The sequence below is a fragment of the Lineus longissimus genome, chromosome 15 (genome assembly GCF_910592395.1).
Source record: "Lineus longissimus chromosome 15, tnLinLong1.2, whole genome shotgun sequence".
NCBI lineage: Eukaryota > Metazoa > Nemertea > Pilidiophora > Heteronemertea > Lineidae > Lineus > Lineus longissimus.
This window is the reverse complement of record NC_088322.1, coordinates 6,151,076-6,166,653: the sequence shown is the minus strand read 5'-3', so window position 1 is coordinate 6,166,653 and position 15,578 is coordinate 6,151,076. Positions and strand designations below refer to the sequence as shown.

The 15,578-nt window shown below is 42.4% G+C and overlaps 1 protein-coding gene across 3 annotated transcripts in view; it reads left to right on the top strand.

Moving 5' to 3' along the window:
* The first annotated feature begins 97 nt into the window (after positions 1-97).
* The window catches only part of LOC135499479 (alpha-catulin-like), a 42,120-nt gene continuing 26,639 nt past the window's right edge, over positions 98-15,578 (top strand). For 2 of the 3 annotated variants that reach the window (XM_064790240.1, XM_064790239.1), the window contains exons 1-7: positions 98-181; positions 8,101-8,463; positions 10,233-10,352; positions 10,767-10,856; positions 12,364-12,582; positions 12,759-12,962; positions 15,309-15,395. In XM_064790240.1, the coding sequence (XP_064646310.1) occupies positions 8,251-8,463; positions 10,233-10,352; positions 10,767-10,856; positions 12,364-12,582; positions 12,759-12,962; positions 15,309-15,395 (933 nt within the window). In that variant the 5' untranslated portion in view covers positions 98-181; positions 8,101-8,250. Of the gene's footprint in view, positions 182-8,100; positions 8,464-10,232; positions 10,353-10,766; positions 10,857-12,363; positions 12,583-12,758; positions 12,963-15,308; positions 15,396-15,578 lie in introns of those variants that run through there. The other variant, XM_064790238.1, reaches the window with a different exon arrangement.

Below are 15,578 nucleotides of genomic sequence, written 5' to 3'. Positions count from 1 at the left end.
CAGCAATTGTCTTCTTGTTGTAGGCGATATTTGATTGACCTACTTCTAAAAGTCAACCCCAAAACGAGGCTCTACTTTATTATCAAAAATGGCCGCCGCTCCTGTCAGGCCGGATTCTAAAATATCACTTGAAATTCGTACTAAATCTGTAGAGCAGACGCTTGTACCTCTTGTGACCCAGGTAGGGAATTGTTGCATATTATCGGCTTTAAGTGTATGCCAAAAATCTAAGTAATTGGACGTCGGGTTACTGAGAGAGATCATTTTTTCCGCAGCGGGGTGCTGTCTTTTGCATGTTTGACACGACACTCGTGCACTATCATGACTATGTCTGAAGCATGCAGTGTATCACTATCAGTCTCATGATGCACATAGTAGTAGTACCGTACAACTTATTCAAGCCAGACATGCTAGACTCCTCTGATCCTGCATGCACAGACCACAGCCATATGTATGTGAGGGCTGTTCATCTGCCCTTCGCGAGTTTTTAAGTTCGGGGTCTCCACCAACTCCAGTTGGTGGAGTAGGCCTAGGCCCTGGCCTAGGCCGTGTGCGAAAATAAATTTCGGCCATTTTGAAAAGGCCATTTCACAGGCAGCGTAAGTTGACTGTGACATAAAAGTCATGTTTATCTTCAAATCGTCACCAAAAGTATTCAAAATATCATATGAACATGGGATTGGAAGACATGTCACATGGAAATGGTGTTAAACTGTTGGTAATTGTAAACAAATGTTGCCTGTGAAAAAGGTCTTTTCTAAATGGCCGAAATTTATTTTCGCAGGTTATCTATCGAGTCTTAGCTTAGTCAAGACTTGGTCAATATACAGACCAGCCTGAAGTTGGCTCCTTATTCCTTATTCCCGATTCTCAGGTAATTACTTTATGTGCAGTATAATATCAAATGAAATTGATACCAAAGTAAATTATTAAAAAGTCCTAAATTGTTTCCCCTTGCAATGAAATAAACTTGCTTTGGACAAGAAAGGGTCAATATTGATAATCTGGTTTAACACTTTACTAGTCACACTCACAGGTGGCAACAGTTGCTCCCATGTCATCATGTCAAGGTGAAAAAAAAAGTATAAAATTTCGGCATTTGCAGAGTGAAATAAAGTTATTGCAGTTGCCAGTCTGTAGTCAATAGTAGATTATTTTTCTAACAGCAAATCACAGGTCGCGAGGTAGTTTTGTTGCACAACTCATAGCCGCGATTTCAATTCCAGGTCACAGCGATTTAAATCACTTGTTTGCGCGGTGCTTTATAAATAGTATCAGAACGTCTAGCAGCTAATGAGGGATTTTTGTGTGCATGATTGTAAGATTTTATGTTTACAACAGCTTTGGCCAGGATACATAAAACCTAACAACATAGATCAATTAAGAATAGCGCACAATGGGAGCATTCGTTGTGAATAAGGGAGCATTCATTTCAAGAGATTAAAAATGTCTATTGAGAATGTCAAGAATTGATTCAATCTCTATCGATTGCTTTGGCAGTTGTAATTCATTCCAACCTGAGACCAAGTCACAAACTGTCAGAGTTTGAGGAAACGGGTGTTTTCGTCTCTCAGATTAATGTCTAGACGGGCAAGCTCTTTTTCCTGGTTGTTAAAATTCAGGCCAGGCATGATCACCTTTACATGTCACTTGCATAATACAAGTAAGAGCTACATGAAGTGTATACTGTGTCCCATAAAAGTTGCTGCTTTAATCAGCCATTTTGGTGTGATAAGTACAGTACAACCTCTCTATTGCGGACACCCATGGGACTGGGCCAAGGTGTCCGCAATAGAGAGGTGTCCGCACTAGAGAGGTTATGCCAAATCGTCCCAGAGGTGAATTTGAAGTTCCCGCCTTGCAGGTCTTGGTTTTCTCTGTGTCGACATCTAGCGTAGAAACTTTAAACCTGTTGGCTGATCAGTATTTGCTTGTGATGTTGCGTTGAATGACGTGAGCTACTTTGGAACTCAGAGCGTGAATAATCTCTCTAGTAAAAGGTGCCCCTTGTATTGCAAAATCTCCCCGACATGTCATAATGTGTGAAAAAACACCATAATTTCTGTCCATCAGCCACCTTTGATTAATAATTAATTTTTTCTAATTTCTCTACTAACGCATATTCGCCGCAACACTGACAAAACCGCGTGGATTTATGAGTGTCCGTTGACACAATACATGCAATAGGCCTATGTGATTAGTTGAAAAGATGAGTAAACAAATGCCACGGCTTAATTAGGATACAAAAACACAATGCCATGGGGTAATTACGTTGATTAATTACGCAAATATCACACCTGTCGGGCCTACTCGACTCTCCAAGCGCACGCGGGAAGCCATTGTTTTTGCCTACTGTCCGTAATTGGGAGGGAATTGGACCAAAAATTGGCTATCGCCCTGTCCGCAATTCGGAATAGAGAGGTGTCCGCCGTACAGAGGTTTTTGTTATTGGAAATGACTTAGAAAAAATCGGGACTGGCCGGACGTGTCCGTAATGTAGAGGTGTCCGCCTGGCAGAGGTGTCCGCTGAGGGAGGTTCTACTGTATAAAACTGAACAAAATGAATGGAGGCAATTGCTTGGTGCCCTCTTCTTTATCCTTCGTGATGTAAACCATGCAGTCGTATTCTGTCCTTGTTGCCTGGAACGAAATAGTTTTATTTGCCCTTCTTTCTAATTTTGATATGTGCAGTAGAACCTCTCTTAGCGGACACCTCTCTAATAAGGACAGCCTCTCTATTAAGGACACTACTTTTGGTCCCAAATTGGTTGTTTCCATTCAATTTGACCTCTCTAATCAGGACACCACTCTATTAAGGACAGCATTTGTCAGGTCCGAGAGTGTCCTTAATAGAGAGGTTCTACTGTATATGTATACAGTACTCAAACCAGAACTCTGCATACTTCTTGGTTAATGACCACCAATTACTAAGTATTGCCAATTATTTCTCAGGTCTACCATTCAGCGAGTACTATAGAGTGCTATGTTGATACTTGCCTACACATGATGATGATTTACTCCAGAGAGTATCAATCATATTGTAATGGCAACTGACAGATTGAAGAACGAATGTTACCATTCAGAACAAGACTTGAACAGTGTGGCTAACTGTCACTTGAAATTTATAGCCAAGGGTGATGTCCTATTTATTTGTTGTTGATGAAAGATAGCTAATTTGGGGAGGGAAGGGGACGTCCATCGCATGATGGGGGAATCAGTTACCAGGGGTTTCAAGTGCTGGTTGGGATGCAATTTCATGCTGTTAGACAGTAAAAACTTGACCTTTCGGAAATTGGTATTGTGAACGTTTCAAATATCTACAGTTGTGGGAGTTGGAGTGAATAGATCACATTTGGGTGCATATGTGAAGGCCGATATTGAGTTTTTACACTACAGCGATTTAAATGTTCATATTCTTTGGGTATAGATTGTTGTGCACACAGCTCTTTTCACTTTTTAGCTCAACTGTCAGGTGAGCTTATACGATACCGTCATGACCGTGGCTTCCGTCGTTGTCGTCATTTGTTAACTTTTGACAGAAGAGTGGCACGTTTCTTAACCACTTGACCAAGAAAGTTTATACTTGGTGTGTGGGTACCCCTCGGCTTCGGTTTGATCTGATTCTCGACTTGGCCACTAGGGGGCCATAACTGAAAGGGTAGGATGAATTCTTCTACCAAATATCTGTACGGTGAGCACAATGGCCCCTGGCCTTTTCATTTTGATTATACTGACAAGGTTTTGCGCTTTTTGGGCTGGTATTGCCTCTTGCGAACTTTTGGATTATGCTACGGATTACCAACTATTCATTGTCAATCACACAGGTGGTGACTAAAAGAGCCCTATTATAATGAATTACGCTTGTCAGCATTTCTTTTGAATGTTGTTTTGCCTAATTGCGCTGACCTCACGCTCACCACACTGTAGTGCGGATTTGAAGTGGCTAATTGAGGTTCACCTGCGGTGGTTTCCGCAGATCGCCTCGCCTGTGGCGATGGTTATCTCTAAGCAGCACTGTGTCAAGGAACTTTCACTGTGTGATCTTCAAATGTGCATCATTGATTGATATTATCAAGCTTGACATAGTGCTCATAATATTTTGACCTTGACCTAGTAACTAAAATTTCAGTGAAGGTGGTACGTTTCACTACTATTTGTCACAGATTCTTCAAATTTTATATGGAGACACCTATTGGGCATCTGTTCTGAAGTTGACCAAATTAAGGTCAATTTTTATCTAGAGGTCAAACTCTAAAATTGTCATTGATAGTGCCACATTTTGTCATATTAAAAAGTCTATTTAACCGCCATGTCTCATTTCATCTACCATGACTAAATCATTCCCAGGTGAGCACAATGTCCCCAGGACACTTCATATTTACCTCCGAAGGCGAAGGAAGGGAAAACGCTATTTTCCACCCCTAAAAATTGGGATAACCCCAGTTTGGGAGTGTTAGTGTATAGGTTGCAGGCTAATCAGATACACCGGTGGGGGGGGGGGGGCAGCTTATTTCAACATAACAACCCTGCAGGTGACACGCTGCTGTTTTGAGTGAGGGAAATTTCCATTGTTTGTATTTCAGTTGCGTGTTATACTATGCCTGATGATTGACAGTCAAGTTACAAACATAAAGAAAATTTGGAAAAAAATATGTCCTGAATTGGTGCCGGTAGTGGTAAATTTAAGAAAGATGAACACCTTGTAGTGGCCATAACAATTCCTCCCAAGTTTGAAGGCATGAAAATGATAATCTTCAATGATTGAATTCAAGTACAGTACTTTGGGATCCCAACAACTATCACTGAACATGTTAGGATCCCAATCTGCAAGAACTGTTTAGGATAGTAGTGGGGTGTGAACTTGATGGTTTAAAACAGCTGGAAGATATATCCATGTCCCCATCACTAGTATTTCTCACTGGACACTACATTGTCTTCTCATTATGACATGCATGAGAAATTCATTCACATGCAACAGTATGCGTAGCATACCATTCTCAATTACAACGCTGATATTCCTTAAGCTCTTGCGATAAACCGCGAACGTCTCGACGTGATAGCGCCAACGCTAGCTGCATACCAACCAATGTAGTGCCAAGAGATATTTTTGATGGGGCAGCGATAATGTTTCGATATAGAGTGGAGTCAGTCACCCTGTCGAGCAGCAGATTTATGCTGTTTTACAGTCTAATGATTTTCACGATTCTCGATGTTTGGGTTGAGCCTGCACTGCAGGGGTTCAATATCTTATCAGAAACCGATGGGTGACTGGGTGCCAAGCCAAGCCAAATATCTCTCAATAAAAAACATACACTGTTAAATATGTGAGAGTAGGCTCTTAAATTCAATTAACTCTTTCGCCCCAGATTTTAAAAACTTTGCCCTCTCCTGCGGCCTGAATTTTTTGCAGAAAATTCAAAACTTTCATCATTGTACAATTCTGATGGCCATTAGCTCCTTTCTAGTAAGAGTTGTAAACATTTTTTGAGTAATAGAAACATGGGTGGCATATTCCTAAGCCTATTCTTCAATGAATGATGTTAGTCCATGTAAAATCTGAGGTTGTATTTTTGGGGAAAATCATGGCTTTATGGCTCACCGTAGGGGAGTCGATACAATAGCGCTGTGTCCGTCGTCATCTGTATCCTGTTTCAAAAATCGTGCACGTTTCTTTTCTTAACCACTAAAGCTATGAACTTGAATCTTTGTACACAGGACCACCCCCCCCCCCCCCCCCCCCCCCCCCCAGGTCAGGTGACCTCTGATACTGAATTTCGGTCTGACCTGATTCTTGACTTGGCCACCAGGGGGCCAAAAGGACACCTAAAAAGTGTGATGTTTTCTATAATATTTCTATGGTAGGTTCTCCTAGCAAGGATACATCACATGTGGTATGAGTTTTTGATTTGACTTACTTTTCAAGGTCACAGAGGTCAAATGGCTAAAATTGGCCTTTTGAGTGTAACAATGGCACGTTCCTTAACCGCTAAAGCTAACAACTTGAAACTTGGTACACATGACCCTCTAGGTCAGATAACCTCGGACATCGAATTTTGGTCTAATATATGATTCTCGACTTGGCCACCAGGAAGCAAAAACTGAAAAGATGAAAAGTGCAATATCTCGATTATTCGTGACTTGTTTTCAATAATATTTCTATGGTAGGTACTCCATGCAAGGATACATCACATGTCATACCGGTACCAATTTTCATTTGACCTACATACTATACCTGTAGCATGTTTCTTTATCAGGATGAATTCCTAACCATTAAATGCACAATGGCCCCTGGCCTTTTCATTTAAATTCGAGCTTATTTCAACTGCAAAGTGTCATGCTGCTGGTACTTTGAGTTAGAGAAATTCCCATTGTGTTTATTTTTAGTTTAGTATGCTGTCTTGGCTGTGTTTTCTTAATTTGCAGTCGCCTAATAGATCTAATCACTTCAGTACTGGACAGTTTACATCACATTTTCTACGCTACAACAGAACTCTTAGACAACAGAACTCTTAGAATATCCGTCACATAAGTTCATGATGCAATGCAGGTAAATGCACTGTGTTGCATCACACTGCCACTGATTGTGTCATAGAATCATAGGTTGCTGTAGCAATGAAATGACGCACTGGACCAGTATATTTGTCCATCATACAGAAATGGTGATACTACTGCATGGCTGTACAGAGTACAATCATAATGAATTATCAAGACAACAATGAAACAATGCCTGCGGATAATTTTCAGTTCATTTAGGCTACCAACAATATGAGACAGAACCAATAAAATACGGACAGAAAATAATAAACACTGATTGGCTATAATTTGCCAACATAAACTACATATGTAGTACACTTTTGGTTTGAATTATATTACCTGGATTGGAATGTGTTGAACATGTAGAAATTCAGCTAGACATGCCACAGGCCTTGTCACAGTCCCTTTACACATGACAATTGACATGATGAAAGCTGCGAAAACGGTCATCTGATTGTGTAACGATAAAAAAGTTAGTTTTTACACAATCAATGTTAATCATCACCTTGACATTTCAAATCTTCTTCAGAAGTTAGACGTCTGACCGCTGGATGTCGTAGCGGCCAGATGTGGTTATCCAAGTTGGTCGTTCAATCGTGTCGTACAACAAATGACATAACGTAAGGACAATAAGATCAACCCTAAGGAGGACGCTCGAAATTCTGATAGCAGGACTAAACCACTAACTGTCTTGCCTTTCGTACAAGGTGACTCCGAGACAGTAGAACAGTGCATGAGGATAGCAGGGGTGGCTACAGCATGTAGGCCACACACTTCCAGAGTCCTTAGGGCAATTATTGGTGAAGCCAACGGACAAAGGAGATATGCTTGACACTGTAGAATCCTTGTGCCAGTTGCGACAACCAGGGAGTCTGGCAGAAAGTTCTCGGTGAGGATGAAAGAACACCAGAAAGACGTAGAGACTGTAAAAGATCGTAGATATGCTCAGGCCAATAGAAAATCTTCGTTGAGTGAGCTTAACAAATCGGCCATCACAGATCATGTAGCCAAGGACAATCATATCATTGATTGGGAACAAAGCAAAGTGGTGGAGAGAGAGCCAACACGATTTACGAGATGGGTGAAGGAGGCGATTGGGATTCGTAAAACCACCAACATGAATCAAGACGAAGGGGCTACAGACCTTAAAGTCACGTGTGGGATCAGAGAATGGCCGCTACAACATCTAGCGGTCAGACGTGTAACTTCTGAAGAAGAATGGTGTAACCATTTGAAACGTCAAGGTGATAATTAACATTGACTGTGTAGAAATCAACTTTTTTATCGTTATGATGAAAGCTGGCTAGGTGTTTACAAACAAGTGATTAATGAGGTCAGATCGGACCAGTCAGTCAGTCCTATTAGATGCAAATATTTGCTTTTTCTTTATTCAGAGTCAGATGTACCCTTTTCCATAAAATCGCATTTGATTCTGAAAGCCCATTTCCTTAACCCATTGCCATTGGCTCTAACTAACTTTACCAAAGATGCCATAAGATTAAGAAAATATTTTTCAAGTTCATAATTGTTGTGATGTTGACAATTTTGAAACTTTTGTACTTCCAGATTACGACACTCGTGAACCACCGGGATAATGCAATTAAATCGGAGAAAACTCTCAAGGCGTTGATACGCGTCGGACAGGCCGTAAATCTTGCCATTGAACGATTCGTCTCCGTTGGAGAGGCGATTGCTGAAGAAAATGAAGAAATCCGGATGGACATGTGCGAGGCTTGTCGGGAGGCACGGATTGCGGGACAAAATATCCAGGTCCTCACCGACGTGAAGCTTGATGCGACGGGGCAGGTGAAGGGAGCAGAGAAGACAGCTATGGTGCGGGCGGCACGGATATTATTGTCGGCGGTTACGAAGGTGCTATTGTTGGCGGATCGGGTTGTTGTAAAACAGTTACTCATCGCCAAGGAAAAGGTAGGAACATGGAGTTTTCGTCACAAAGGTCAGTCGGCCCAAAAGCTTGATTTGTGCTCCTTTGGTACTGAAGTTTTAAATTGGTGCTGAGGAAGTCTGTTGGCAACAAGTTAATGCAAAGCTGAAATTGTGCTGTAGGTTCTCAGTGAGACTGTATGGGAAGAGCGCCACTGAATCACTGCATTTATTAAGATAATACAGTGGAAACCTCCCTTAGCGTACACCTCTCTATTAAGGACAACCTCTCTATAAAGGACACTATTTTTGGTCCCAAATGGGTTGTTTCAATTCAATTTGACCTCTCTATAATCAGGGCACCTCTCTATTAAGGACAGCAGTTATCAGTCCTGTGGGTGTCCTTATTAGAGAGGTTCCACTGTATATGTCATAGGGGCCAGAATGTTCTTTGATGTCCTACTTGAGTGGTTTGTTAAAAAAGCATTCCTGGCTATTCAAGAGTGACCATGAAGGATTTTCCTCATGAGTGCAAGAGCAGTCCAACATGTGATGCTGTTGACCTGAAACATAACATTTGGTGGCCAAAGAAAGGTTTTATTGGAATAGGTTGGTACTAACTGCCCTGACACTAACAGTCACACAAACCACTTATGATTTTGTCCAAGACATTATTTTGCCCCCGACAGAAATCAGGGAGCATTATGTAGTGGTCCATGTGTCAGTGACTGTTACTTTCCTCTTTCCGTCAACACCTCGCTTGAACCACTGATTTTTTGGTTTATTGGGAGTGACCAGGGGAAAGTTCATTTCACAAATCGTCGCGATCCAATAATCAATATGGCTGCCACGGCACGCCGCCATCTTTGTTTTTCGCATTCTGCCCCATAACTCGAGAACTAAGTGAGTGACAGACCTGAAACTTAAATGTCGTCTGATGTCCAAGGGTAAGGGAGATTCCCTATCAATTTTAGACCCAACCCAAAATCCAACATGGCCACCAGGCCAACATCTTCGTTTTTGCATTCCGTCCCATAACTCGAGAACCGAGTGAGTGACAGACCTGTATCGTGTGTGGATGACCTCGGGTAGGGGAAGTGCCCTATTGATTTTGAACCAGACCGAGAAACCAACTATGGCCGACCGGCCCCCATATTTGATTTCCGCATTCCACGCCATAACTCCTGAACTGAGTCAGTGTCAGACCTGAAGCTTCTATGATTTGATGGTCAAGTGAAGCGGAACTTCCCTATCCATTTACGACCCGACACAAAACTCGATATGGCTGCCAGGCTGCCATCTTTCTTCTCCTCCCCACAACTTCAGAACTAGTTCAGTGACAACCAGAGTCCCTGGTGCCCATGGAGCGGGGCATACGTTGCAATTTGCCTTGATCATGTCTGGAGTCATTTAAGAGAAGGTTCATTTCAAAAATTGGCTTCGTCACTTTTCAAACATGGCCGCTATGATAGCCATCTTGAATTTTGTTTCGCCGTTCGATTCCAACTTTCTGTGGTGCATTGGTGGCCACTACATACATTTATACGCTTCCTCTCATTAATCAGCGCTGCCATTTTACCGAAAAGCGGCGACAACGGTGGCCATCTTGAATTTACACAGCATTTTCTCTCGTTCAGACACGCACACAGATAACACATAGTCGAGGGCCTATGCCACGCTTTGCATCAAATGCTCTTATTTGAGACGTCAGAACCAATGGTGTATATGATTGCAGTGAAATGCTGTTGGGCTCAAGATTGTGCAGGGGTTTTATCTTGAGAAGATTTTGAATCACGTCTCATCTCTCGTTTTAGGTTGCGAAAAGTTTAAATCTTATAGAAAGAGTGGCCACGTTTACAGATTTTGTGAAGGCATTTAGTCAGTTTGGAAATGAGATGGTGGACCTTGCCCACTTAACGGGAGACAGACAAAATGTAAGATATGGTTTGGGAGCAAGATCAGAAGAGTGGCAGAGTCAGAATGTATTGTCAGCCACCTGATAGCACTACAGAGTTGTTACCCTCGCATACAAGTAGTCTGGGAGCTGGGCAACTTTTATTTTAACATGCAGGCTACAAATGATTTTTTTGGGAGTACTCCCTGGATAATAACACCTCCAAGTGCAGAGCTAACACGGAAGAAGAAAAAATAGCTGTACAAGAATCATGAAGTTAATCATTCAGGGAGTGACTGGTTGGACTTACCCTGAGAAGTTATGACCCTTGTAGGGAGACCCAGCATGCCCAAGGCAGTCAGGTCTGATTGTTGTCCTTGCAATTGCATGTTCATGGTATAGGCTTTCATGAGATCGATCTGTGGAAATGATTTGACATTGTGTCTGTTTTCAGGATTTAAAAAGTGATAAGCAGCGTGCCGAGATGGGTGCGGCTCGAGCGGTTCTTGAGAAAAACACTGTGATGTTATTGACATCATGTAAGGTAGGTGACCAGTATATTTGTGGTTTTGGGTACATATCTGTGTCAAATTTAAAGCTAAATGGTTGTTGCTAGAGCGACGACTTTTTTATAGTGTGTGTATGAAAAAGGATACATCACACCATACAGGTTTTTCACCTACTCTTTTCAAGGTGACAGAGGTCAGATAGTGTAAATTGGCCGATGGTAGCATGTATCATTGTTTATTTTACTGTCGACCAAGTGAGTTGATGCGTTGGGGTCCTGAGATACGGCACATGCCAGGTTTGTAAAAATGATGCGTATCCCAAGGACACGACCAAAGACTGAATTATCCCTGGAACACTCTGTCTGTGGACATTTAAAAATATTACACCTAAACCCCCCTCCCAATAGATTGAAGATACATGTATTGACACCAGTATTATGTATCTGTCGAAATGTTGGTCATCCGTAATCAATTTTATTCGTTCAGCCCATTATCAGGGGGAATTCAGTAATAGGCTATACAAAATATATAGCATGGAGTGTCCACAGACGTTAAAAAAAAGCAGGGCATAGCAGGGTCTGTTTTTGATATAGGCCTCCAAACGCGGAAGAAGAAATCAGATAGGCCTACACATGTTTTAACTGCCCAATACTAATGATAATAATGAGACTTAGCGCTATATCCAACTGGTATCGGTCACTCGTAGCCTTTCACATTATTACCCCTGGCTATTGGCCTGTACATTTTTAGTTCAAGCTTTACTCACTGGGAGTATTACAGGTCTGAGCTGCAGCTTTACAGCGCTCAGGACTAACATTCATACTGTGCCATCTCTGCCAGCTAGGTCCCCATGTACTCCTGGGTAGAGAGAAGCAAGTAGGGTAAAGTGCCTTGCTCAAGGACACAAAGATGAAACAGCGGTGACCCTTCCGAGAATTGAACTAACGACCTCCTGATTATGAGCCCGGTGCTCTTACCACTGCGCCAGAGATCTTCCCATGTGGCTGGAACAAATTACAATATCACTGAGCCTGTGTTCTCCTAGCAACGTCTTGGGCAAGGCACCTAGTCAACTGGCAAGCTAGAGGTTCAGCACCATGAGCAGTTCCTTGATAGTTCATGCCAAGAGTGCCCCTTCAGATTCATCAAGTATTGAAAGCTGGGTTAGGACACTTTTAGACAGACCATGGTCACCTTCATTTGAAATTCCCTTTATAATCAAGGGCTGCTCTGGCTAACACAGCACCCGTAACCAATGCCCCTATCGGGTCCCTCAGAATATCCCCTCAACCAGAAAGTTTTCACCCACTTGCTGTACTAAAAATCAGTTCTCAATCTTGCTCAAAGTACAGTAGAACCTCTCTATTAAGGAGACCTTCGGGACTGGCAAGTGCTGTCCTTAACAGAGAGGTGTGCATACCATACCATTGTGGTATTCAACAAACTCGGCAAAGGCTATAAAATGAGTTAAAGGTTAAACTATAAATTTGAATAGAAATCTTTCCAAGCCGGAAAAGTTGCAACGATTGTCATATTCTTCAGTGTCAGCTTCGACATCCAGAGTGCGAGGCGGCAAAACGCAACCGTGATAGCGTATTCACGCAGATGCGGTACGCCATGGACCTGGTACATCATGTCGTAACAGACACAGCACCTATCAGCAACGACATCTCACCGACACTGACAGCTGTGAACGGGGACTCGGGCATCGGTCTAGCACACTCTCATACCACTGTCAGTAAATGCCTGAAGGATTTTGATGTAAGTATTTACCAGCAGGCATTTAGCTTTCTTACCGCTGGCCATGGACTTCAACGATCTGATTTAGCTCTGTTAATCATTATTCTAAGTCCCTGTTGTACGCTAAATGGAGAGAAAGACGAGAGTGCATTCTCGCTCCAATGTCTCGATAACTTTTCTCCGTACTCACATTGCAGGATTTAGTGGAGGTAACAAGAATGACAATGGTGGGGCCTCACACTCAAGGGAAACTAACTAGTGCCTTAGAGCTGCTCATCGAAGCGACTCAAGACTTCACAGACTCTGCCTACACGTCACATGACCACCGAGAACGAATATTGACGCTATGTGAAAAATTACGGGAAGAACTGAATACTCTATTACGGATAGGAACAAATTTAGTAAGTTTCTTCCGTTAAATTCTTGTGTTTGCATTGAGATATCTGCTGGGTAAAAAAAAGTGTGCCGAACTTCAGGGGTTGATATTAACTTCTGGTTCAGTTCTTGTACTCTAATAAAATTTAGTATATAGGTCTGATATGCCAGCTCCCCAGAAAAATCGCCTGGGGCCTGCCGGTGATTTTACATTGAAAACAAGTAAGTGTTCGATAGCATTTGGTAGGCCTACCGTAACGTTGACCAGTAAGATCGCATAGATGGCGCAGTGATAGACAAGTACATACGCCTATCTGTCCTGTAAAAAAAAGGTGATCGTGGCTCTTGACGCTTGGCACTTAGTTTAGGGTATCCGCGGAACCAGAAATAAAATAATGCGATGAAAAAGTTGCAGTTCAAGGCCTTGAACAGAACAGGGCCTGGTTGTTGAAAACAAATTTTGTCACTAACGCTTACTGGCGTTTACTTAACTTGGCTTATCTCCTTCAGCTAAGCCTTTAGACTTAACACCATGTTAAAGCGAACTGGAACCGCCGAGCGATTTATTCAACTTTTCGACTTTCACCGCCCGAGAAAGTCGAGTTCAGATTTGTAGCTCCGCCCCCAGTGCCCGAGCGTGCGCAGTTCAATTTGTTATTATTGAGAATCATGTGAGAATCACGTGAGTCATGCGATCTTTCATTCATGAATTTTCGTAGTAAATTCCATAGTAGTGACGTCACTGAATGATTGACAGCTAGGCGCCATGTTTCATTCATGCCTCGCTCTGATCACCCGATACGCGGGAAATGAAAACGAGATCATACGAACTGGCTTGGCCGTTCCAGTTCGCTTTAAGTGAACGCCAGCATTAGTGACAACACTTGTTTTGAACAACCTGGCCCAGGAACATGATGCATCAAAACACAAACGAATGGCAACACATTATACATGTGCAACTTCAGCTGCTGATCCTCGCGGCCGCCACAGGGCTTGTTGATGATGATAACAACAATGATGATAACAATATCACATATGAACAATGTTCACAGTTCCATGAAAAACAATGGAAGTCAATGCCATGCGGTTACAGGAAAATTCGTCCCCAAGGAAAATTTTCCGGGGACGAATTTTCCTAGAGCCATGCCATGCATATTAGTCCAGAAAAATCACCCCACAGACAATGGGGGAAGTCTGTCTGGGGATAGATTGCACACTGAAAAAGTTTAGCAAAAAATTGCACTCATCTATAGTCCTTCCGTATTGCTTGGAAAGAAAATGATGGAAAACTTAGAAGCAAGTGGAGAAATCGCTCTTCAACCCTACAACTCCACAGCTGTGTACATGAATGGGACGAGTATAAAAATTCTGGTGGAACTAGATCTATGCTTATATAAGGATGTGTCCGAACAGAGCACAGGCCTATAAATAAAAAAAACATGAATCGTACACACATGTTACTGGCACTGCGAAATGTCAGCATCACACAGGTTATATCAACAAACTACCACCATGGGTTCCCAGTGACTGCCTTTTGAAAAAGCCAGGTGCATGGTTTTCAGTGCACCATAAAATCCTAGGTGCACTGTTTTTTTTACCACCAACCAACTTTTCTTCTGGTATCCATCGACAACGTTAGTCTGGTGGACACGAGGTTGGCCTTAAACTTGCTTGAAATCGAAAATTTGGACAACACACGTGTACTACAGCGCAAACGGCAGCATTCTGACATATAGAAACATGTGGTCTGATTCTATTTTTACTTGTCACTAAGTGATCACGCGTCCAACCTCGTATGCAGGGTAATGTGGCTTTCTCATTGGTCGAACGTTAATTTTGTTCACAGCCTTATAAGGCACTTGAGCGCAACGCAGTATTTCTCTGAAGGAGAAAAGCTTGATGGGTTATATCCGGTACGCGCGAGACTACCGCAAAGATATTTCCAGAACTGCGAGATTTACGTCGGAGTACCGGTATAGTATGTCTTCTCTTGAGTATATAATTTCGGCGGGAATATTGCATCTCGGCTCGTGCACCTGCGGCAGTCGCGTCCGGTTTCTATAATTTCTGTCTATCATGGCCTAGTCTTTAGCACAAAAATAGTTCGATAATTGAAATGTCTGACTTACTGACCCCTGTGTAATTAGCATCACTTTCCACTGCGTCGCAATCATTTTTTAGGCGCGCAATTTTTTAATGCATTTTAAAGGGCAGGCGCGCGATGTTTCATTCACCTAAAAAAAATTGAGGCGCGCGATGGTGCGCGGGCGCGATCGCGCGCCTCAAAAGGCAGTCACTGGGTTCCTATTAACTTTAAACCGTACATCTTCTCTGCCAAAATACATTAGTCTTGATTGCTTTGTTGTTTTCAGGATCAGAAGGATATAAACATACCTAGTCAAGATTTAGAAACTGCCATCTTAAAAACAGTAGACGCTTCCAAAATGTTGAAGAAGCAGGTAAGGAACCGTCATTCTCAAGGTTGTCTGATTGTCCAATTGTTGGTGAGTCATTTCAGTATGACACAGTTAGTTAAACAGCTAGTCTAGCATTCTACAGTATGGATGTAGTCATGCATATGTATCTAGCATTACGCCATATACAGTATATAGCCGGACCGCCGATGCCCCAGGCATAGATGA